This window comes from Dipodomys merriami, unplaced genomic scaffold (assembly GCF_024711535.1).
Source record: "Dipodomys merriami isolate MVZ:Mamm:240054 unplaced genomic scaffold, mDipMer1.0.p SCAF_5, whole genome shotgun sequence".
NCBI lineage: Eukaryota > Metazoa > Chordata > Mammalia > Rodentia > Heteromyidae > Dipodomys > Dipodomys merriami.
The window spans coordinates 6,665,954-6,690,050 of NW_027206068.1; the positions used below are offsets into that span (position 1 = coordinate 6,665,954).

A 24,097-nucleotide genomic window follows, 5' to 3' on the forward strand; every position below is an offset into this window, starting at 1 on the left:
TGTGGACATTGTGCTTTAAGTCATCTACTTCTAGTGGTAATAAGACATCTTCCTACCTGCTATCAAATAGGAACCCTTGCAGGAGACAAAGTGGGCTACATCCTGAAGTGCCTGTCCACCCAAAACAGCACTTTCACTGTACTTGGTGCTACCCTGTCATGGTACAGGAAATCCTGGGCCCAGAGGTTCTAGTTTCTCACAGAACTTTCAACCAATGTCTGATGATTGGGTGTCTTTGTTTTTTTACATCTTGGGGCTTAAATTTAGCACTTGGGTGCTGTCCTTGAGCTCTTTTGTCCAAGGGAACCACTGCTCTAGTTTTTGAGGGGCTAATTGGAGGTAAGAGTCTCAGGGAGACTTTTCTGTCCAGGCTGGCTTTGAACCCTGATCCTCAGATCTCAGCCTCTTCAGTAGCCAGGATTATAGGCATGAGCCTTTGACATCCCAGCTTTGCGTGTCTTTAAAAAAGAACCAAACACACCCAAAATGGCAGAATGGAAGCCCCGGTGTTCAGTCTTATCCAGGAAATATCCATTACACTGAGGGTCAGGGGTAGTGGGGAGAATCCACACAACATGGCCTTGGCAAGGAAATCAGGCTTGGTAACCAGGGATAGATTAGAACCTTCAGCAAGGCACTAAACCAAACTCATGAGGAGGGACAATCTCTTTCCCAGAGTGACCACATTGCAATACTCAATGTTCACTTCTCAAAAAAGTATAAAGCCTGGAGAGGAAAGTACAGCTCATGCACAGGAATCAAAGTTTTGACAAAAGCTATCCACAAGGAAGCTCAGACATTGGGATTAGTACTCAGAGAAAAAAATCAAGTTTAGTAATTCTCAGTGACTTGAAGGAAGCCAGAGACCAAGCAATTCTAGGGACCAATAGAGACATGTCAGCAACTCAGGGTTTCAATGTGGAGACTGAAACGATCAACAGAAACCACACATTCTGGATGCAAGATAAGAAATAAAATGAAAATTTCACTAGGGAAATTCAGCCGCAGACATGTTGGGGGAAAGCATCATTAAGATTACGCATGCTGAGAGTGAGTGCTGCCTAATGCAGTCCCAGAGAACGCTAAGCAGGCTCCCTGCTTCCGTGTGCGTGCGTGCGTGCGTGTGTGTGTGTGTGTGTGTGTGTGCGTGTGTGCGTGTGTGTGTGTGTGTGTAAAATCTTGAAGGCCAGATATCCCAGGGGACCTAAGGCCACCTGACTGCCTTTGTGTCACTATGGCCTTGTGGTCTCATCTAGTACTTTATCCCTGTCCTGTAGGCAGCACTGGCCCCAGCTTCTGAGTTCAAACTGCCTGATGGGTAGAAGGTCTCCAGATTTGTCTTCTCCTACTCATCCAGAGGAGAGTACATTCCGGATGCTGGTGACAGGCATGTATATGGTTCTTGAGAGCCATACAAGTAACCACCTGAAAACTGGAAGTGGAGTTGTTGCTCGATGTGGTAGAGCACTACCCTGAAGCAAGAAAACTCAGAGACAGCGCCTAGGCCCTGAGTTCAAACCCTATGACCTACCAAAAAACAAAAACAAAAACAAAAAAAAAAAAACGGCAGGGAATACACTCTACAAACACATCAACCACAACCCTTCAGAAATGTGAGAAATGGGCTCAAGGAATGCCCCATCTTTTGAAGGAGTAGATGACCAGGGGGCAAGTAATAAACTATGTTGATTCTAATTAAATTGTCTCTCTGAAGGATCTGAGTAGTTGGCAGAAAGAAGATCTGGATTCTGTACCTTCAACAAAGGTGATTCTTCAATTGGTGCTCAAAAACAGTCAAATATTTAAAAGAAGTCATCTGGATCCTTATTAAGGCCAAGTGCCAAGACCAGCACAAATAGAATGCACTTTGACCATATTCACCAACAATCACCATCTCCATTGTCCTTCCCTCTAACACTCAGTTCCCATAGAAACTTTTACTTGCTCCTCATGAATTCTTTAGTGGATATTCATCGCACAAAGTTTCACCATGGTATTTCACACATAATAATAATTGAGTCTGGTTGACCTCATCTACTGCTCTCTTTTTTTAGGTTCTCTTTGGACCCTTGTGGTTCAATAGCTTTCAGTGAGATTCCTGGTGCCATCTTCACACAGGCATAGTATATTTTAAAATTTTTCCTCCATCCTTCTCTGTTGTTTGGCAAAACAACACCAATGTCACAATCATGTTTTATATATCACTGTGTGTGTGTTTGAGTGCATGCACATGTGCTCATTTGTATGTCTTTTAGGTCTAGAATTCACAAATGAATGAGAACATATCATTTGACATTCTGATGTTGGCTTATCTCTAATTCCATCTATTTTTCTGGGGGAAAAAAAGCTACAATTTTTTCATCACCTAAAAGCACTCTTTGTAAAAATTTTATTTTAGAAATTTTACTACCTATGTTGATAACTGGAAGCATAAAAGAAAATCTCCAGTATTTTGGAGATATTTGAACTTGGAGTAACACAGCATGTACATGTAGGAGTGTAACTTAAAACAACAAATGAGATAGAATATTTTGGCTAGTTGAATTCACAAAGATTTAAGACAGATTACTTTCATATTTAACAATGATGCAGAGAAAAGCACTGGTGTTCGCTGCTGATGACACTGAGAAATTCATCCAGCTCTGCCTTAATACACATACTTTGGGAAGTCTATCACATCAAGAAAAAAAAGTTATAAAATAAACTTTAACCAACGCTGTAAGGCAATGAGCAAAAGTAGTCCAAATTCCAACAGAACAATAGCTGTGTACATTACATAAGGTATATCCATAGTACGTGAATCAAAAATACAGAAAGAAATAAACATGTTGGAAGGAATGTTGCTGTATACTGAATGGACCCATTAAAAACTCTCCACAGGGACTGGAAATGAGGTTTAGTGGTAGAGTGTTTACCTACCACTCATGAAGCCCTGGTTTCAATTCCTCAGTGCCACATAAATAGAAAAAGCCAGAAGTGGCACTGTGACTCAAGTGGTAAAGTGCTAGCCATGAGCAAAAGCAGCTCAGGGACAGTGCCCAGACCCTAAGTTCAAAAAACAAAACTCTCTTCACAGCTACTCATATATATATATATATATATATATATATATATATATATATATATATATATATATATATACACATATACATATACATATATATACATACATACACACAAATATATATGTACATATATGCAGTGGAGGCTAGATGTATTTTAATCTGTCAATATCCTTCAGAAAGACCAGATTCAGAAAGGTAGGGGGCTGGGAAGTTGGCTCATTGGTAAAGCGCTTGCCTTGCGTGCTTGAGGCCCTGGGTTCAATTACTCAGCACCCATAAGCAAAAAAACCATCCAGAAGTGGTGCTGTTGCTCAAGTGGTAGAGCGCTAGCCTTGAGCTGAAGAGCTGAGGGGCAGTGCCCAGACTCAGAGTTCAGGCCCACGACTGGACCCAAAATAAAAATAAAAAAAAAAACCCAAACAGAAAGGTAGGAAAAATTAACTTTGTTATGAGTACTGTGTTTCATTTTCATAACCAATAAACAAAAGCAAATACATAGAAGGAAAACTGGATTTAGAATGCACAGATTTTAAAGTGAGAAAGTTAAAAAAAAAAAAAAGGTTAAGTTGATAGTTCAAGCAAGTGATGAGAACAGAAGCAGGGCAGCAAGCACCTGAAGAAACAGATCATGTATGAACTAGGGATGAGGTGGTAGGCTTTGACTGAGAAACAGATCTGGGTAAGAAGCTCTCCAAAATGACTTAGCTCACATGCAGTTATGCCCTATGGAAGTAACAGTTTTACTTATCTTTACCATATTAGAAGGAAAATCCAGGTATGCATAACAAGAGCCAAGTATATAAATGTATAGGTGACAATTCTATACATTAGTTGGAGTCCCTGGTAACTGAAAGCACCTTAAAAGACTAAGAGAAAGAAGGGATTCCTCAGTATAAGACAGGTAAGAAGAGGTAGTGTCCATTCAAAATCATCAAGAATTTCCAGTGCAAAGTAAAAAGCTCCTGCTGCAATTTGAGGAGGAAAGTGTCATAGTCCAACATAGTCAGTTCCCCCAGGTATTTGGCCAAAGTGTGCTGCTCAACTTCATCATTTGATGCTCTATAAGGGAGGTGCATGGGTCCAGGGTGGCCCCAACCAAAGTTCAAAGCTCTTAGACTTTTCATTTTCATCTATCTGGTTTGATGCTGATTTTTAATCCCGTGCGAACTGTGATGTGTTAAGAACTGACTTGTAGGTGAAAACTTTCCATTTGTTACATTCATAAGGTTTCTTTCCTGTGTGTTCTCTCATGAACATTGAGGTTTGACTTGGAGTGGAAAGAATGTAACATTTGTTACATTCTTAAGACTTGTCTACTGTGTGTATTCTGTTATGCCTGTAGAGATTTGACATCCATCTGAAATACTTTCCACATGTGTTACTCTCATAAGGATCCTCTCCTGTGTATGTTGTCTGATGCCCATTGAGAATTGACTTCTTGATGAAGCACTTTCCACATACATTACATTCATCTGGTTTCTGAGCTGTGTGTGTTCTCTGGTGTGCATTGAGGGTTGACTTGTGGGTGAAAGACTTTCCACATGTGTTATATTCATATGGTTTCTCCTGTGTGTCCTCTGATGTGCACTGAGATTTGACTTCTTGGTGAAAGACTTTCCATATTCCTCCCCCAAGTGTGCTCTCTGATGTTCATTGAGGATTGACTTCTTGATGAAAGATTTTCCACATGTGTTACATTCATATGGCCTCTCCTTTGAATGTATTCTCTGATGTTTCTTGAGGTTTGAATTGGAGGCAAAAGAATGTCCACATTTATTACATTCATATGGTTTCTCTCCTGTGTGTGTTCGCTGATGTTTGCAGAGATCTGACTTGCGGTTAAAAGACTTTCCACATGTGTTACATTCATATGGTTTTTCTCCCGTGTGTGTTTTCTGATGTCCATGCAAGGCTGAATTGTGGTTGAATGACTTGCCACATTTGTGACATTCATAAGGTTTCTCTCCTGTGTGTGTTCTCTGATGTTTACGAAGATCTGTCATCCATCTGAAAGACTTTCCACATGTGTTACATACATATGGCTTCTCTGCTGTGTGTATTCTCTGATGGTTATTGAGATTTGACTTGCAGGCAAAAGACTTTCCACATTTATTACATTCATAAGGTTTCTCTCCTGTGTGTGTTCTCAGATGAAAAATGAGGTTTGAGTTCTGGGTAAAAGACTTTCCACATGTGTTACATTCATATGGCTTCTCCCCTGTGTGTGTCCTCTGATGTACATGCAAGGCTGAATTGTGGTTGAAAGACTTGCCACATTTGTGACATTCGTAAGGTTTCTCCCCTGTGTGTGTTCTGTGATGTTTGCGGAGACCTGACTTGCAGTTTAAAGACTCCCCACATGTGTTACATTCATATGGTTTTTCTCCTTTGTGTGGGCCCTCATGTGCATGCAAGGCTGAATTGTGATTGAATGGCTTGTCACATTTGTGACATCCATAAGGTTTCTCTCCTGTTTGTGTTCTCTGATGTTTGTAGAGATCTGACATCCGTCTGAAAGACTTTCCACATGTGTTACATTCATAGGGCTTCTCCGCTGTGTGTATTCTCTGATGGTTATTGAGGTTTGCCTTGCATGCAAAAGACTTTCCACATGTTTTACATTCATATGGTTTTTCTCCTGTGTGTGTTCTCTGATGAACACTGAGGTTTGAGTTCTGGGTAAAAGACTTTCCACATGTGTTACATTCATAGGGCTTCTCCCCTGTGTGTGTCCTCTGATGTACATGCAAGGCTGAATTGTGGTTGAAAGACTTGCCACATTTGTGACATTCATAAGGTTTCTCCCCTGTGTGTGTTCTGTGATGTTTGCGGAGACCTGACTTGCAGTTGAAAGACTTTCCACATGTGTTACATTCATATGGTTTCTCTCCTGTGTGTGTTCTCAGATGAAAATTGAGGTTTGAGTTTTGGGCGAAAGACTTTCCACATGTGTTACATTCATATGGCTTCTCCCCTGTGTGTGTTCTCTGATGTACATGCAAGGCTGAATTGTGGTTGAAAGACCTGCCACATTTGTTACATTCATAAGATTTCTCTCTTCTATGTATACTCTGATGGATGCGGAGATGTGACATTTGTCTGAAAGACTTTCCACATGTGTTACATTCATATGGTTTCTCTCCTGTGTGTGTCCGCTGATGGATGTGGAGAGTTGACATGTGTCCAAAAGTCTTTCCACATGTGATACATTCATATGGTTTCTCCCCTATATGTTCTCTGATGCACACTGAGCTGTGACTACCATTTGAAAGACTTTGCACATGGGTTATATTCCTATGATTTTTCTCCTGTGTGTCTTCTCTGATACACACTGAGGTATGAGTTTTGCTTGAAAGACTTTCTATATGTTTTACATTTATGTGATTTGTCTCCTGTATGAGTTTGCTGAGGCCTACTGGGATCTGACTTGTGGTAATTACGTTCATTACATTCATAGGGTATCTCTCTTGTGTGAGTTTCTTGGTGTACAGTAAGGTCTGGTTTGTAGTAAAAAGATTTGTTCCATTTTTTATACCTAAAAACCTAACTCTTTCCTCCACTGTGTTGCTACTGGTGATGACAACTTGCAACAGATGTTTGTCTGGACTTTCCTGGCATATTTCAACCGAGCCATCTACTTGCTGGACATCTAAAATGTTTAACAAAAAGGCAGAAAAGAAATCATGATGGCATCCAAACATTCTTAGAGAATATTCATCTAAAGGTAAAGACATTTTCTCCCATCCTACTTACTAAAGATTCAAACATAATAGTACTAGGAATGGATTATGAGACCTGTACTTAACAAATACTGATGGAGTTAGGGTCTTCTCTGGTTCTTTTAGTCCCTGTTTTTAATCAGAGAAACTAGTCAAAATACTCAATAACTGACTGCTAATGCTTCCAAGCTAAGTACATCTAATCTGCCACTTGTTTTCCTTCCTTTAGTTTGCTTCAATTTTGTTTTGTTTTAGGGAAGACTTTTGTTCTGTTTTGTTTGGCAATGATTATGAAAATTTTGTGCTACTTTCCTTCAGAAACTTAGATTTGAAGATAGAAGTGGGTTCCATGATCAGAGAACCTAAGGATGTATGAAAGGGTAAGTCACCTGTCACCTAAGGTGGTTCGTGAGAGTGAGGATTTATGCCTATGTTTGACAAACTCTCACTTCTCCCTGAAAATTCCACTTGGCATCTATGGGGATTTTCAAGTTGTTTATTCTCTATGTTCTATACAATGTCTTTCAAATTCCTATTTTGATACAGTTGCCTACCAGAACCATGGCCCATGGGGGAGATACCAGGCCCCCAAACTCAGTCATATTATCTCCACTGAAAGCTTTGGTTCTGAATCCCAGGTTTGTGTTCCACCTTTGAGAATCTTTGTTCTACTTTATCTGAGGCCTGCAAATCTGCTGTCCTCCATAACTCCTGGTACTTTCTGGCTTCTGGGTCAACAGAAAATTGGTTTCCTTTTTTTGTTTTAGAATGTTTTCTAAAAAGACATAGGAGAAATGCTAACCTTAAATACTCCCACACAAAATTCAGGATGCTCACCATTAACTGTTCATTCACTTGGACGTGAATTAACTGCTCAGCCATACCTGATGTGGGGACTCTAAGACACTATGGGAACTATAAGTACTTGAAGAATGACTGATGCTAGCAGAAAACTGATGGTTTTATGAATATTTATCCTCTGTTTAAGTAAAGATAGGATTGTGGGTGTCTAATCTCCTGGTAAAGACAGGAAAAGTGCCTTAGTGCATTTATCTTACTGCCTTCTGATATCATGCTTTTTAATGCTTAGAATATGCCCTTTTGATCAGTTCCTGTAAGTCCCTTAAGCTAGGCCTGGTAAAATCTCATCATATTAAAGCAGAAAAAGTAGATACATGTTCTATTAATTCATGACAGTCAGTTAAATTCATTCCTCCTCTCAGTGTTATTAAAAGACTATGGAGGGCCTGGGAAGGTGGCTCAGTGGTAGAGTGCTTGCCTCATATGCATGAGGCCCTGAGTTCAATTACTCAGCACCACATAAGCAGAAAAAAGCTGGAAGTGGTGCTGTGGCGTAAGTGGTAGAGCCCTAGCCTTGAGCTGAAGAGCTTAGGACCAGTGCCCAGGCCCAGAGTTCAGGTCCCATGACTGACATAAATAAATAAATAAATAAATAAATAAATAAATAAATAAATAAATAAATAAATAAATAAATAAATAAATATGGAATGATACTGCACAGGCATAACTTCATCTATTAGCCAAGTTCCTGCAACATAGGAATCCAGGAGCTGAGACTTGAATGAGAACATCTCAATGAGCTCTGGTCTTTTTAACATCCATGTCCATTAAATGCTGACTCACCTGTGATATTCTTGTCTAGGGCTTCTCTGGGCCATGGCTCTGCCCCTTGCTCCAGATTAACAATCACTTCAGGTTTAGGAATGCAGTACCCTGTTAAAGGGAAATATTAGAGAACTATGTCCTGGTGTAATGATCTTAGACAACCTGGTAGAGAAGGCTTCTCCTAAATGTATTTTCGTATTTCTATAGATGACCTTCTCCAATTACTGATTTCCAAATTCATGACTCCAATAGTGATATATACTTTAGTAGATGAATATATATCAACTTTATATTATATGCCAAATTTGGAAAAGCATCACATTAAAATTAAATTATCCCTAGTAAATATTATCTCTCATTCTTTTCTGTCTCAACCAGGTAAAACTTTTTTTGTGGACCTAATCTCACAACTAAACATATTTGTTTTTTGTTCTTCATCTCAAAGTCGTATAAGTTCTTTCAAAGGAAATATTTACATTGTTACCTATATGGTCACAAAACACCAGTATATATGATTTATTCAATGAACAAGGTTTGAAGGAATTTATGAATTATTAATAAATGCTTAGGAAAAAGATTTTAGGAATGGGCAGTCAAAAAGCAACTGAAAATATAGAAAAACCAACCAAGAAGAAAGTCTAAGAGCCAGAAAGTGACTGGAGTCCAAGTTAGACTTAAACAAACAAAAATGGGAGGTTCATTTATACATGAGGCACCAATGAAGACTGCAGAAGGCAGATGTGCAATGCATGACAGGAGCTGTCCTCAGGTGTGGAGGTGTGGAAGCCATTGAGATCAGCTCAACACAGCCATACTGGCTCTGATCTTCACAACCTCTCTATCCACAATGCACTGCATCACCTGGGAAGCCCCGTTCTGTGGGTACTTCTCTCATACATTACTCTGCTCTTGACTCCAAGCTTCATAATTAAATCAGATTTGGGGATGTAGTGTCGTATTATTGGGCAATAGTATAGAATGTTCACCAAATTATTCAATCAACACCTTGAAGAAGGACAAGAGGATGGCTTCAGGAGTTGTGCAACCAAATTGAACTTTGTGTTATGGGGGAGGGGGAGGAAGTGATAGTCCTCAAAGGCTACAATAGTACATCTATATAACATTAAATCTTATACGTATTCATGTATCTATTAAGAACAAGGCACTTGCTCCTGGGTTTAATGTAACCTTTGCTCACCCAAGGATACCACGTTGCTATAGGTCTCCAGCATCACATCCCTATACAGTGTCTTCTGAATATCATCTAGGTCCTTCCACTCCTCCCAGCTGAAGTGCACAGACACATCCTCAAAAGATACCAACCCCTGTAATGGTACATTTCAAAAAGTCATTAGCACTGAGTCATGAGAAAACCAAATACGAGGATTTCATTCCTCTACGTGAATGCTTCTGTCTTACATAAAATGGTTGGAGCTTGCTCTGTTATCAAGGCAGTTTGGGAAGCAAGTGAAAATAGAAATATGTCCCTCTATACTAACTTACTAATTACTAAAAGTTTCCCTTATCAATCAGGTAATGCTTTTGCTGTTAGCAAGGGAAACAAGGTGAAACTTCTCTTCTAAGGAGCTAATGATCTGTACTAACAGTTATAAATATGTGCCTAGTATCAAGGCAATCCAGACCTCAGTGAGGAAATCACAAGGGCTACCTACCACATTAGCAGATCTACAAAAACACACGTGTTTGTTGTTGTTGTTGTTTTTTGGGGTCCGGTCGTGGGGCCTGAACTCTGGGCCTGGGCGCTGTCCCTCAGCTCTTCAGCTCAAGGCTAGCACTCTACCACTTGAGCCACAGTGCCACTTCTGTCTTTTTTCTTTTTGCTTATGTGGTGCTGAGGAATCGAACCCAGGGCCTCAGGCATGCAAGGCAAGCGCTCTACCACTGAGCCACCTTCCCAGCCCCACACACGTAAGTGTTAAAAGAAGTGACAGTACACAAGAAACTGATTCGTAATGATTTGAGACAGGTAAGATTTTACTTGATTTTCACAATAAAAGTTTCATGTGCTCACTGTTGTTAGTATATCCATAAAGGTGTTTTTAGGGCCCCTTGTACTCCATTCCTAAATACTAAAGAACTGGTAGCATTAACTATTATAACACCATCCACCTTCTACTATACAGATCATAAATGAGAGATAAATAAAATGTGTCTTGACCAGATTTGCATTTTATAGTGCCTGATGGAAGGATGAAAGGGATATGGAGAGAGAAATAGGAGACAGAATTAAGAAAGCAGTGTGACAAATGACAACCCCGGCAGGACAAAGAAAAATAATAAAGATTTAAAGAATGTGGAAGAAAATAAAATGAGGTAAGGGTTTTATTCCCATGCTGAGTACCACTAAAAACAAAACAAAAACATGTCCAGCCATCTTTCTACTGTTGCTAGACTTAACAATACCAGAAATGAATGCTGATTCCCCAGCACACAAAAAGGAAATTTGCCTTCAAAGGGTGCAAAGAAAATAACCTTCAAATCAAAATCTGCTGTCCAGAGGAACCATTCTAATACTGTGGAATGAACGAATTTTCAGATTAAAATAATTCACCAGCAGCACACCTGCATTACCAGAGTGCTACGCGAAGGTGTCCAGCTTAGAGAATGACAATAGGAGCTAGCTTAGATGTACTGCTGAGAGCAGGATCACAGAAATAGTAAATTGGTAGATAAGCATAAAAGAACACCCCTGCGTGCGCGAGTGCTCGCACATGTATGCACACACACACACACTCACGCACGCACGCACATACACATAAACACACATTTGTTTCATGTTATTTTAATTTTTAATTTTTTTTGGTCAGTCGTGGGGCTTGAACTCTGGGCCTGGGTGCTGTGCCTCAGCTCTCCAGCTCAAGATGAGAGCTCTACCACTTGAGCCACAGCACCACTTCTGGGTTTTTGGTGGCTAATTGGAGATAAGAGTCTCACAGACTTTCCTGCCCAGGCTGGCTGTGAACTGCAACCCTCAGATCTCAGCCTCCTGAGTTGCTAGGGTTACAACAGGCATAAGCCACCTGTGCCTGGCTTCATGTAATTTTTTAAATGATGGCTTAAAGCAAAAATTTAAATAACATATAGATGTTTCATATGAATGAAGACTCAATATGTACATACATGTATTGAAAACAAAAGTATATGAACTAGGGATAACAAATCAAAGATCCAATTGCTACTGCACTTGCCCCGCAAATATTATTCTCTAAGTTCAAAGGCACAGTACCACCGTTGTTTTTTTTGTTTTTGTTTTTTTTTTTTGTCGATCGTGGGTCTTGAACTCTGGGCCTGGGTGCTGTCCCTCAGCTCTTCAGCTCAAGGCTAGTACTCTACCACTTGATACAGTGCCACTTCCAGTTTTTCTAGTAGTTTATTCAAGGTAAGAGTTTCATGGACTTTCCTGCCTAAGCTGGCTTTGAACAGTGATCCTCAGATCTCAGCCTCTGAGAGGCTAGGATTACAGGCTTAAGCCACTGGCGCCTGGCAATAACACCATTTTTTTTAATGCATAAAGGATCTAGCTTCTATATATTAGGATGCAGCATGTCAGTACTCTAAGTATATTTAGTTTCCTATGACTGCCAAAACAGATTGGGAAAGAAAGACAGTTCTTGTAGTTCTAGAAATGAGACCTCAAGAATAGGTTTAGCTTCTTCTGAGTCTCCATGCTTCAGCTTGAGGATGAACTTCTAATCGATGTAAAATCCCTGGTTTCTCATTCATGAGGAAAATACACTACCACTCTTGATTAGTGCTCATACATAATAACCTTGGCAAAAAATAAATACAGTAGGCCTTGCATATTTGTGAGTCCCACAGATTCAACCAACTCATGATCTTAAATTTTGGAAACATATGGTTCCTGTACTGAACATGTACAGACATAAAAATTGTGATAATGCCCTGAAAAATGTTGAATTACAATTGTTTACATTGCATTAATTTGTACTAGGTGTCAGAGGTAATTCAGAGGTGGTTCAAAGTGTATAGATGGATATGTGCTGGTTATATGGAATCACAATACAGTTTTATGTAAGGAACCTGAACATCTACTTTAGTATCTGAAAGGGTTTCTGGAACCATCACTGTGGATACCCCAAGGTGACTATGCTAGAAAATTTGGTTAATCCCCCCTAAGAACATAGGATGTAAGAAATAAATATCAGATGAGGAAAGGAGAAAAGAAGTACCAAAATGGTAGACATAAATAAAATCACCTTAGTATTTTAATGTAAATGGAGTAAAAACATAGGCACTGTTTGACCTGACACCTCCCCACACACAAAAAAGAACTCAATAATATATTACCACAAAAGCATTAATGAAAGTGAACCAAGCAACTCAAGGGTAGCAATGAAAGAGAAAGAGGAAACAGCTGGCACTAAGGAAAAAAAAAAGAAATGTACAAATCATCCAATTCAGCAGAAATAATTTTATTTTTAAAGTCTGTGGAGTTCAAAAACTTTGTGGATCAAGATAATGACCATTAGCATTGTGAAGGTTAAAATGTGTTGGTGACGTTAGCTACGTATCACTGTGCCACAATACTGTGAAATTTATGTAATTACTTAATCTCAATAACGAGAAAAAATAAGCACAGATATAAATAAATATTCATCCCTAAAAAAAGACATTATGCTCTAAACTGATCAAAACATGTTAGTTTTACCCTAATTATCCAAAAATAAGCACCCTTGCTTAGAAGTTTTCATTTTTTTTAACCTCTCAGGTCCTCTCTAATTACGTCCACATTTTAAGGAATTTGAATGTTTTTATTTTGAGTATTATTACTGAATATTATTGAATATTATTATGACAACTAAGAAGAAATTTTGCCATCAGAAGTTGTTCAAAATACAATGTGACACTTAGCACTGGGTTTCCCGAAGTTGGCTGAGATCATAACAAAGATTCTTTGTGCTTCCCACTTCAATCAATCAAAGTATTTTGGACTGAGTTTTCTGCTTACATCAGGAAAGAAGTATCTGCTTTTCATCTCTAAGCATGGTTGACTGTATTTTATAGTAAAGGTACATTGAAGGAAAGGATGTTTTAAGCAATAAAACCTAATTACTTTCCATGGATGAGGAAGGAACTGGGCCTTCAGTGAAGTAAGCTCTGAGTCTGACTTAAGGGACATAAGCTTCAAGTTCATATACTAAGATACAAGCAATTGGCAAGGTTGAACTATAACATCTATTTGTGCCCTGATGAATGATAAAACTCTAAAGTTTATCAGGAAAAGTATAAAGATCAGGCCCATGGTTGCATTAGGAGAGGAAATGGTTTGGGATGAACTCATAAAACAGGTATTAATCTCATAAAAACTGATTAAAATATATATCTATAAAAAAGTATACCCTAAAGAATAAAATAAATAAAGAGGCCATAGTAAAAACCAGTACTGAAAAGCTAAAATAGAACTAGTGTAAGAGGAAATAAATGGTAACACAAAGTGCATGAGCACACATAGAGACATAATAACAGACAGGCCATACATTAGAATAATACAAGTTAAATGCTTAAACACAAAGTCTCCCAAAACATGGAAGCAAAGCCACAGAATTAAAAGGAGATTCTTGTTAAACCAAACATTACAATTCTATAATACTTTTCTTCATTTCCAATCGAATAGCTAGAAAACAAATGCAGTAGGAACACACACAGAGAGGTGACATTATCTTGACCTCACTGCTGTTCATCAAGCATTATGTATTACATTTACCAAGACACATTGAAAGTGAAAATGGATCTCTAGGCAAAACTTAATGAGTATATTCTCTGACCAAAGGGGAAGTACAAATCAACCAGGAAAAACCATAATTTGTAAATACACTATAATCAAATAAGTATGTTTCTAATAATCTAAGATGCAAAAACCTTGCAGGGAAATTAGAATAGGTCTGGGACAAAATGTATTGTAATATTGGCATTTATTGTTTATTCATGGTGGCCACAAACTCAATTTTCCCACCTTTGGGTGAAAACAAATTCCTCCTTAGTGGTGGGCTGAATTTAATGATTTGCTTGATAAGAAATGGACTCATTACTTTGCTCATGTAACTGTAAACCTTCTGTACAGTATTTTCACAATAAAAATCTTATTTAAAAAAAAGAAAACCTATCACAGTCAGAAAAAGCAGTTACAATTATTAGAGGTGAAAGACAGCACTTGCTTTCAAACATGGACTATTAGAGTTTCAGTTGAATATACATTTCTACATGAGCCAGTAACAATAACCCTGTTTCATTGTAGTATCTAACTAATGAATCTTAAATGACCAATTAAAAAATAAACACCAGAATTCAGGCCTCTTATCCTACCTACTAAGGAGGCTGAAGTCTAAATGGCAATTTGGGCAGACAACTCCAATTAACCAGCTAACAGACTGGTTGCAGGAATGGCTCAAGTGAAACAGCAAACTGACCAATTGTGGGGTCTCGGAGTTCAAACCCTGGAACGGGGGAAAAGAAAGAAGCAAGCGTCAAGCATGGTGGGAGGCTGAGGTGGAAGTATCATTTGAACATGTGAGTTGGAGAGCAATCAGGGAAACAGCAAGTCCCATCTGAGAAAAAGAGAGAAAAGAAAAGGATGGAAGTTGTGTAGGTACCAGAGGGAAGGGAAGGGAAACACAGTAAGAGGGAGAGAAAATTTCACGACATTAAATTTCACAATTACTTGGATATAACACCAAATGCCCATGGTACTAAAACCAGACAAGTTCAAATACATAAAATGAAAACATGGTGCAGGAAAGGCACAATGACAAAGGTATCCATGAAAATACTCACTAATCACTCTTCATAGATTAATAACCAGAATTCATAGAAGATTATAAAATAAAATTCTGCAACTCAAAAACAATGAAAACTGATTTAAGAATGGGCCGATGATGAAAGAGACCTTCCTACAGGAAATATATAGACAACTGGTTAATTAATATATAAAAAAATGTTCAGTATTAGTAGTAACATAAAATCTTAAAGAAAAAATAGCAATGAAATACCTAGTTTATACCCAGTAGTATGGATACATTAAAAATAAAAATTCCAAAATATGACAAATATGGGGAAAGGTGTAGAAAAGTATGACATTTGGTGGATTTCTAGGAGGAATGCAACATGATCCAAGATACTAAAAAAAGAACTAAACATAGGAATATGGTTTAGCAGTTCTAGCTTTGTACCCAACTAAAAAGAAAGCAGTGGTTTCAACAGGAACTGGGAGAATCATTTTATAGCAACTACTCACAAGAATCAAAAGATAGAAGCAGTAGAAAAGATTCAAAAAAAATTACTAAACACATAAAATATAACATAATTATCCTTTAAAAAGGAAAGAAATTCTAGTACATGCTACAGCATTTATGAATCTTAAATATAATCAGCTAAATAAAACAAATGAGTCAAAAACAGTCATGATAGGCTGGCGAATATCATGTGAGTGCCTCACAGCTGTATTCCCAGCTACTCAGCAGCCTGAGATCTGAGGATTGTGATTTGAAGGGATCCAGGGCAGGAGAGTCCCTGACACTCTTATCTCCAAATAACTATCAAGAAAGATATAAGTGGAATTGTTTGGTAGAGTGCTAGTCTTGAGCAAAAGAAGCTTAATGATAGAGTTCAGTCCCTGGATTCAAGCAAAAGAACTGAACACTCATGTTTCTCTCTCTCTCTCTCTCTCTTTCTCTTTCTCTTTCTCTTTCTCTCTCTCTCTCTCTCTCTCTCTCTCTCTCTCTCTCTCTCTCTCTCTCTCTGAGTCACACACACACATACACACACACACACACACACACACACACAGAGTACACACAAAGAATAGCCAAGGCAAAATTTCCCTTACTGACGTTTCCAGGGTCAACAAACTCATAAAGACAAAAAGCAAAATGATGGTTCTAAGAGACCGGGTTAGAGAGAAATGGGAACTATGTATTTCATGAATATATATATAGCTTCATATAGGGAAGATGAATATAGATAATATAGATGGATGGAAGAGAAGATTGCACAACAAGAGTATGAGCATATGTAATTTGAATAAACTGTACATTTAAGAATGGTGAGGCTGGAGGCATGGCTCAGGTGGTAAAATTCAGCCAATGAGTGAAAGTGTCAGATATTGAGCTCAAGTCCAAGTCTCAGGCAACACTAAAATACAGCAATGGTTAATGTAGCCAAGGCTTGGTAATAAACACCTAAAATCCAAGAATATGGGAGTTTGAGGAAAATGACTGACCCAGCCTAGGCTATATATCAAGGTCAAGAAAAGCTTGGACTACACAGCAAACCTGTCTTCAAATTAACATTAAAAAATAATGTGACAAATACTAGGTTATATGAGTTATATTAGAAATGTATGTGATGTATGTATCCATTTTCCTTACTGAATTTAAGTAATTAATGGAAATAAAGAAAAAGTATAACAAGTAATTTAGAAGAATTTGAAAGAAGGGCATCAGTGGCTCACATCTGTAATCGTGGCAAGTCAGGAGGCTAAGGACTGAGAATGGCAGTGTGAATTCAGTCCAGGCAGAACTGTCCATGTGACTCTTATCTCCAATTAACCAGCAAAAAGTTGAAAGTGGAGCCATAGTTCAAATGAGACAGTATTAGGGACAGTGCCCAGCCACGAGTTCAATCCCTAAGACTGGCAGCATAAGAAGGAGAGAGAGAATTTCAAAAACATGTTAAGTCAGATTTAGCTGGAAATACAATGACATAATACAAACTTCAAATAGAAGTACTAATAAGTACACAGGAAAGAGATGAAAAGTATTAGACTCTCCCCATATTCTTTTTATTCTTTGTATAATTTTCAGACTACAGTACAAATGGGTTCCACTAACTCCTCAATGCTTTCTCCCAATGGAGTCCTGAGGAGATGTTGCCACAACTGTTGGGTAAAAGCAGAGTTCCTGAGGGCGCAAACCTTATTACTGAATTAAATTTCCTTCAGGTTTGTAAAGAGTAATACTTCTAATGTAATAAACCAAGTCGCTCTATTGTTGACTAGAACCATCAACTCCTGTTCATATATATACAACAGTTGAAAATAGTAAACAAAAAAGCAGTGGGAGGCTACTTTAGAAAGGAATAGCAAAGATTTCTAGAAAGGCCATAGACAATGTCTTGAAATATAGCATTAAGTTTCAAGTAAGAACAGCACTAAAATGCAGTCATGGGACTTGACTATAAGTGACTAACAAGCTTTTGGAGGAAAATAATGCATTTCTATTCAGTTTGTTGTACTCCCTACAGAAAATACACACCAGCCAAGGGTTATGTATGGACAGTCATTTAAGTAAATGGCTAACTCAGGCCTCTCTAACATGCAAACACTAATTCAGTAACTCCAGAAAAATGACACTGGGGATGGGAAGGTGGCTCAGTGGTAGAGTGCTTGCCTTGCATGCCTGAGGCCCTGGGTTCGATTCCTCAGCACCACATAAGCAAAAAGAAAAAAGCTGGAAGTGGTGCTGTGGCTCAAGTGGTAGAGTGCTAGCCTTGAGCTGAAGAGCTGAAGGACAGTGCCCAGGCCCAAAGTCCAGGCCCCACAAACAGACCCAAAAAAACAAAATTAAAAACAAAACAGAAAAATGACACTAAGATACTTCAACATAATTAAGATACTTAATATATGACTAATGAAGAAGAAATTTCAGACCAATGGCCAGCAAATCTTCACATTCCATAAAAAGTTAACATGCTTACCTCCTGGGTGTCATTTGGTCATATAACAAGTATAAATACTCCCATAATAAACACCAGAGAGGGCTGGGATGGTGGCTCAGTGGTAGAGCGCTTGCCTTGCATGCATGAGGCCCTGGGTTCGATTCCTCAGCACCACATAAGCAAAAAGAAAAAAGCTGGAAGTGGCGCTGTGGCTCAAGTGATAGAGCACTAGCCTTGAGCTGAATTGCTGAAGGACAGAGTCCAGACCCAGAATTCAGGCCCCACAACCAGACCCAAAAAACAAAATAACAACAAAAAAAAAGAAACACCAGAGACAAATTTGAAATGAATTTGCACTCAACTTACACTGATTTTTGAGAGTTCATAATCTGCTAAATCTCCAAGCTATCTTAATCTTATTTATAAACGATTTCCAGAGGTGGAATCTTTTCTACTTTTCAATTTTAATTATTGGGCCCCATTAAGTTCATAAATCATTTCATAAAATGCACAGAAAGAAATAAAAATATACCCACCAGTGATCCATTCATTTTCTTTTGGAGTTGGCAATACAGAGATTCTGACAGCACAGCTGGGAGAGAAGGCAAATAAAATAGAGTCAAGAAAGAACCAATGTGGCTTTGTCCCAGAGTTTCCTGTTCAAGACACTACATATGGATTGGATAATAATAATAATAATAATAACAAACCTTCTGTGGGAGAAGACCCTTTCATGTCTCAAGTAGACACATTATATTCTCCAGGAAAGATATATCCACAGTCCAGTATTTGGTAGACATTATAAATGTAGTTCATTTCTAAGGGAGGGAACAACTTATGTTTCCTCAAAAATAACTGAATAATGTAAACCAAAGAAAGACATATGATGTCTTTACTAAAGTTAGGAATAACAGAAATACACTTATGAATATATGAACTATTTTCCTATTAATGGAAAGATATCATATAGGACTCCATTGTGCATTTCACTATGCCTCCAGTTTTGCAATACTTAAGTATCATAGAAAGCATGTTTGTTAAACTCAGTATTTTTCACTCATAATTATAGAGGAAAAATATACATAATATATATTTTTCATGGTTTTCTGTTCCAATACAGGTTCTCAGATGGCACATCTTCTCTATCCAGAGTAGCCTGAAGCACTCATCTAGATTATTCCATTTAACTTCCTGTGGCCAAAAGGACAAGAGTGAATATGATGTGAACAAAGGCTTGGAAATTCCTTAGTGCTAGCCTTCTTTCTAATTATACTGTAAAGAACCTCAGCTAATGGCCAACATTGCCTGGTGCCAGCCAGAACGTTGAATAAACCTACCCCTTACCTGAAAAAAAAAAAAAACACCTCAGCTATTCTGCTGGATTATACAGGACCAAGTCAAAGGCCCGCATAAAATACTGGTCACAGGAGTAACACCATCCTAAACCAACCTCAGTAAGGAAACCAGATGAGTGAAGCCTCCTCTGTTTAAAAAAAAAGCAATACTAACAGAAATACAGTGCTAAGCCCAGCCCAAAGTGTAGTTCCATAAACTTTAAACAAATGAAATGGCATGTTTTTGCCAGACGTGATGGTTGGCTTTATAGGAAATACTGGTAGCATGCCATAGTTCTGTGTTTTTGAACAAAATTATGTAGGAGACAAACTTTTGGAATAAAATGAAGTGAACTTTCCAGTCACATGGATGATTAATGGAAATAATCATGAAAGTCACTTATGGGAATTCAGTGAGGCTGCTGTTGCTAGTAAAGGCCAAGTGATCCATTATAAAGCCATGGATGCATTTTACTTTTAACATTTTCTAGATCACATTAGAGTTTTTTTTACTTTAATTTGTTATGGGATGAATAGATCAATATATGGGACTGGAATTTTCACAGATTTCATGGAAGGGGTGATTTCTTTTTGTTTTGAATTCTGAACACCCCTACAGCAAATACTTAAAGTTTCATATTACAGAATTTCTGTTTAAAAAATGTAATCTCCGCTTAAAAGAGAGTGATGTGCCAGGCACCAGTGGCTCACGCCTGTAATCCTAGCTACTCAGGAGGCTGAGATCTGAGGATCATGGTTCAAAGCCAACTCAGGGAAGAAAGTCTGTGAGACCTTTACTTCCAATGCACCACCAGAAAACTGGAAGTGGTGCTGTGTCTCAAATGGTAGAGTGCTCGAATTGAGCTGAAGAGCTGAGGGACAGCACCCAGGCCCAGAGTTCAAGCCCCACAACCGAAAAAAAAAAAAGAAAAGAAATGTAAAATTAGTTCATTATTGTACTGTAGAATTTGTAATATTTCAAGAACATATTAAAGTGATGAGGATAAGAAATAGGATCTTCATAGTTGAATTAAAGTATTTTGAAGCAATGTTTGTGCTAAAATGACCTCAATCACCCTGCCCCCCTCCCCCCTGCAAATTTCCAAAGTGAAAAAATACTATTCTGGGCAGATTTTAACAAAAAGGTTAGCACTAGTTAAAACTTCAGGATACTAACATCTACAAACCACAAAACCTTTGTTTTTTTCATTTCTGGGTTTTTTTTTTTTTTGGGGGGGGGTCGGACATGGGGCCTGAACTCTGGGCCTGGGTGCTGTCCCTCAGCTCTTCAGCTCAAGGCTAGCGCTCTACCATTTGAGCCACAGTGCCACTTCCGGCTTTTTTCTTTTCTGCTTATGTGGTGCTGAGGAATCAAACTCAGGGCCTCAGTAATGCAAGGCAAGTGCTCTACCACTGAGCCACCTTCCCAGCCCCTTCATTTCTGTTTTAAGCATAAGATCCCTAACAAGCATTTCCTGAACTGACAGAAAAACCATCAGGTAAAAGCAAGTACCAGAGTATCTCTGGATGCCACATATGTTTAAGAGAGCTTGCATTCTAGAAATGATAGTTATGTTAGAGTGAATGAATGCAACTGCAATTAGGGTACTTGTAGCGAGGCAGATCCTTTCAGATGTGAAAAGATGTCTCTCCACTACAAACTGTAGCTTCCTATCCCCTCTGATAACTCAGCTCTGGCTCATTTCTCAGTCCAGGTCAACTCTCCCCTATCCAAGCTGGACAGTGGTTGGGAGCTTTGGAGAAAACAGCACCACCTGAATCTTGTGCTCTGAAAACTAGAATCAAGAATTTCTAGGGCAAGGGAGGGTAACTAGATCTTCCCCTTCTAGTGCTTCTCTGCCTCTGCTCTTTAGGACTAGTGACAGTTCACAAGGACAGTGTTCTTTCAGGATGCACACTCCTGTTCAGAATCTGTCCTCCTTCGAATTTGCTATGCTTACTTAATTCCAAGGGATACAGGTCCATCAGCCAGTCCTGTACAATCATGTGTGAACTGGAGCCAGGAGTGCTAAGAGGCTACAGCGCCCAGAAGGGGACTAGAAACGTCCCCACAAGAAACAACAGAGAACCCCACCAACACAACTGCCATAGCACATGACTCGGCCAGCACACCCTTCACAACCTCACTAGAATTGTGACTCGTCCATCGTTCAGCTGGACAAATGATGTCATCACACTGGCTCACAGCAGAATCAGGCGTGGAACAGAAGCGCAGGCCTCCCCAGCTCTCCTAGTCTGCACAACCTTCTAGCCTGCCCGCGAACCTTCCCGAGCCAGCTAGGTTCCGGCACCTGGAAGGACACTGATTCTGGCAGAACCGACTCTGACAAAGCAATCACGACCCCAGGCACAGTCACCCAGACCGGAGGGACCGGCAGTGCGTGGAGCCTCCAGGCTACCCGCCCGGCTCCAGCTGCCGCCTGCAGCCCGTTTTCCTGCCTGCCTGCCATCCACTCACATTTCAGGTCCCCAGGTTCGCCAGGCACGGCGGGGCCTCTTGCCACCCCGGTTCCGGCACTCACAACACTGAACTTCACTCCAGAAACTTCCCAGGAGCGCGGCACAGCGCTAAGAACCGGAATTTCTGAGCGGAAAACACCAAGAACGGGCGCAGAAGCGCATGCCCAGAAGGACCTGAAAGAGCCCAGCCAGTGGTTCTGTGTCCGAGGAAGACTACATTTCCCATTGTGCATTGCGCCACACAGGAGGAAGTGGGCGTGTAGGGTGGTGCTCAAGAGTTTGACAGGAGGCCCTGGGCCTGGGAGGTCAGGTTGGGGACCTAACTCTCCCAGGTGAGCCAGGTGAGTGAAAGTACTTCTTGGAAATATGGTTTTCCTCTGAGACATTGTGAGACCAATACAAAATTTCTAACTGTAACTGTCTTATTGAGCTTTTCTCCACCACTTCAACCACAGCATCAGCACTAATGTCTCCCCGGCCGTTTGGGTATGTGAAGGTTAATGCCATGGGGTTTTGTTTTTGGTTTGTCAAGACAAGAGCTCTACCACTGGAGCCACAGCACCACTTCCCGTTTTCTGGTGGTTCATCGGAGATTAGAGACTCATGGACTTTCCTGCGGGGGCTGACATTAAACCACGATCCTCAGATCTCAGCCTCCTGAGTAGCTAGGATACCGACAACCAGCCCGTGAGATTCTTATCTCCAATTTACCACCAGAAAATCAGAAGTGGTACTGTGGCTCAAAGTGATACAGGATTAGCCTTGAGGAAAAAGAAGAAAGGAAAAACTAAAATTATACTTTCAATAGCTGTGTCATAAACACCAAGCTTGATGCCCCTTGTCACAGAACTGAGCTAAAACTATTGAACTTTGTGGTGACTATAGAAATGGCAAACCACAAGGTGTTACTATTGAAAGATCTCATTCCATAAAGAGCCCTTGGTACCTCCCTAGAATCCACCCAGATATCAGATCATCTGTCAGACAAGAACCATACCATCTTCTCTTGGTGAATCTTTTCAAAGTCATCAACTTTGAGGGTCACACAGTTGAACAACAGATTATTAACTTCCCACTGAAGACAACACCTCTAAGGTGTAGATTATGACAATTGCCTGGCTTGCTTCAAAAACTTTCTAGAGCCGAGTGCTGGTGGCTCACTCCTGTAATCCTAGCTACTCAGGAGGCTGCATCCTCAGATCTCAGCCTCCTGAGTAGCTAGGATTACAGGTGTAAACCACCGACACCAGGCTTATTCATTCTACCGCTTATTCATTTATTTTTGATATGGCATTATCAACATGGTGTCCTGGCTAGCTCCAAACTCAAGCGATCCTCCTGACAGCTCCAAAGTAACTGGAATTGCAGACTAAGTCTTTTGGCTTGACTCAGGAAGTTTACATAGAGTTTTCATTATATACAAACGATGAATCAGGGGCCAATGCACCAATAGTTAGATTAGTTTCCTTTATCTGCTAGTTCATATACTTGAAAATTTGCAAAAATTTGATAAACACATAATGACATATACCTGTCATCTCTCTGCTATCTGTGAGCAGGCCTGGCTAAATCACATAGAGGATTACAATAAGCAAATTCCTGGAATTAAAACATGGGAGTTTACCTTCACATCTCCAAACATAGTTGAGAAACATTGTGTGCTGATGCTAAAATGGTAGAGAACATTCATTGTTGTTAGATTTCAATTAGAAAAAGCAATGGAACAGTCACTATTAGAATTTTGTTTTGGGCGAGGGGAGGCAGTCCTGGGGCTTGAACTCTGGGCCTGAGCACTGTCCCTGAGCTTTTTTTGTTCAAGGCTGGCATTCTACCACTTGAGCCACAGTGCCACTTCCTTTTTTTTTCTGTTTATGAGGCAATGGGGAATCGAACCCAGGGCTTCATGCATGCTAGGCAGGCACTCTACCACTAAGCCAAATCTGCAGCTCCACAATGTCTGAGAGAAAAACCAGGATTTCCAGGAAGTTCTTCCACTCAGCTGGCTCAGGTGGAAGAGTTAGGTCCCCACCCAACCCCAGCTGCCTAAGGGCCTCCCTTCTGACTCTGGGTATCCACCCTACCTGTTCCTCGTGGGTGGCACAATACATCTGGGAAGTGTAGTCTTCCTGAGTCACAGACCCACTGGCAGAGCTCTTTCAGGCTCCTTCTGGGCATGTGC

General features: G+C 39.7%; 1 protein-coding gene across 2 annotated transcripts; it reads right to left on the reverse strand.

Moving 5' to 3' along the window:
• Positions 1–3,209: 3,209 nt before the first annotated feature.
• On the reverse strand, positions 3,210–22,060 carry LOC138809459 (zinc finger protein 420-like). 2 transcript variants are annotated; one of them, XM_069996011.1, is made up of 5 exons: positions 21,917–22,060; positions 18,640–18,695; positions 9,609–9,735; positions 8,429–8,518; positions 3,210–6,714 (listed from the first exon to the last, which is right to left on the reverse strand). In XM_069996011.1, exons 2-5 carry the CDS (start codon positions 18,652–18,654, stop codon positions 4,379–4,381), a joined length of 2,568 nt encoding a protein of 855 aa, XP_069852112.1. In that variant the 5' UTR covers positions 18,655–18,695; positions 21,917–22,060; the 3' UTR covers positions 3,210–4,378. The 2 variants fall into 2 exon arrangements, with proteins under 2 accessions (XP_069852112.1, XP_069852113.1); XM_069996012.1 differs by lacking the exon at positions 9,609–9,735 and having other exon boundaries at positions 21,917–22,009.
• Between the last annotated feature and the right edge of the window lie 2,037 nt (positions 22,061–24,097).

Excerpts from the sequence above, each read along its gene's own strand:
- LOC138809459 (XM_069996011.1), bottom strand. Across the intron at positions 8,519-9,608 it reads TAGCAACGTGGTATCCTTGG|GGTACTGCATTCCTAAACCT; the intron begins GTGAGCAAAGGT and ends TCCCTTTAACAG. Across the intron at positions 6,715-8,428 it reads CCTAGACAAGAATATCACAG|ATGTCCAGCAAGTAGATGGC; the intron begins GTGAGTCAGCAT and ends TAAACATTTTAG.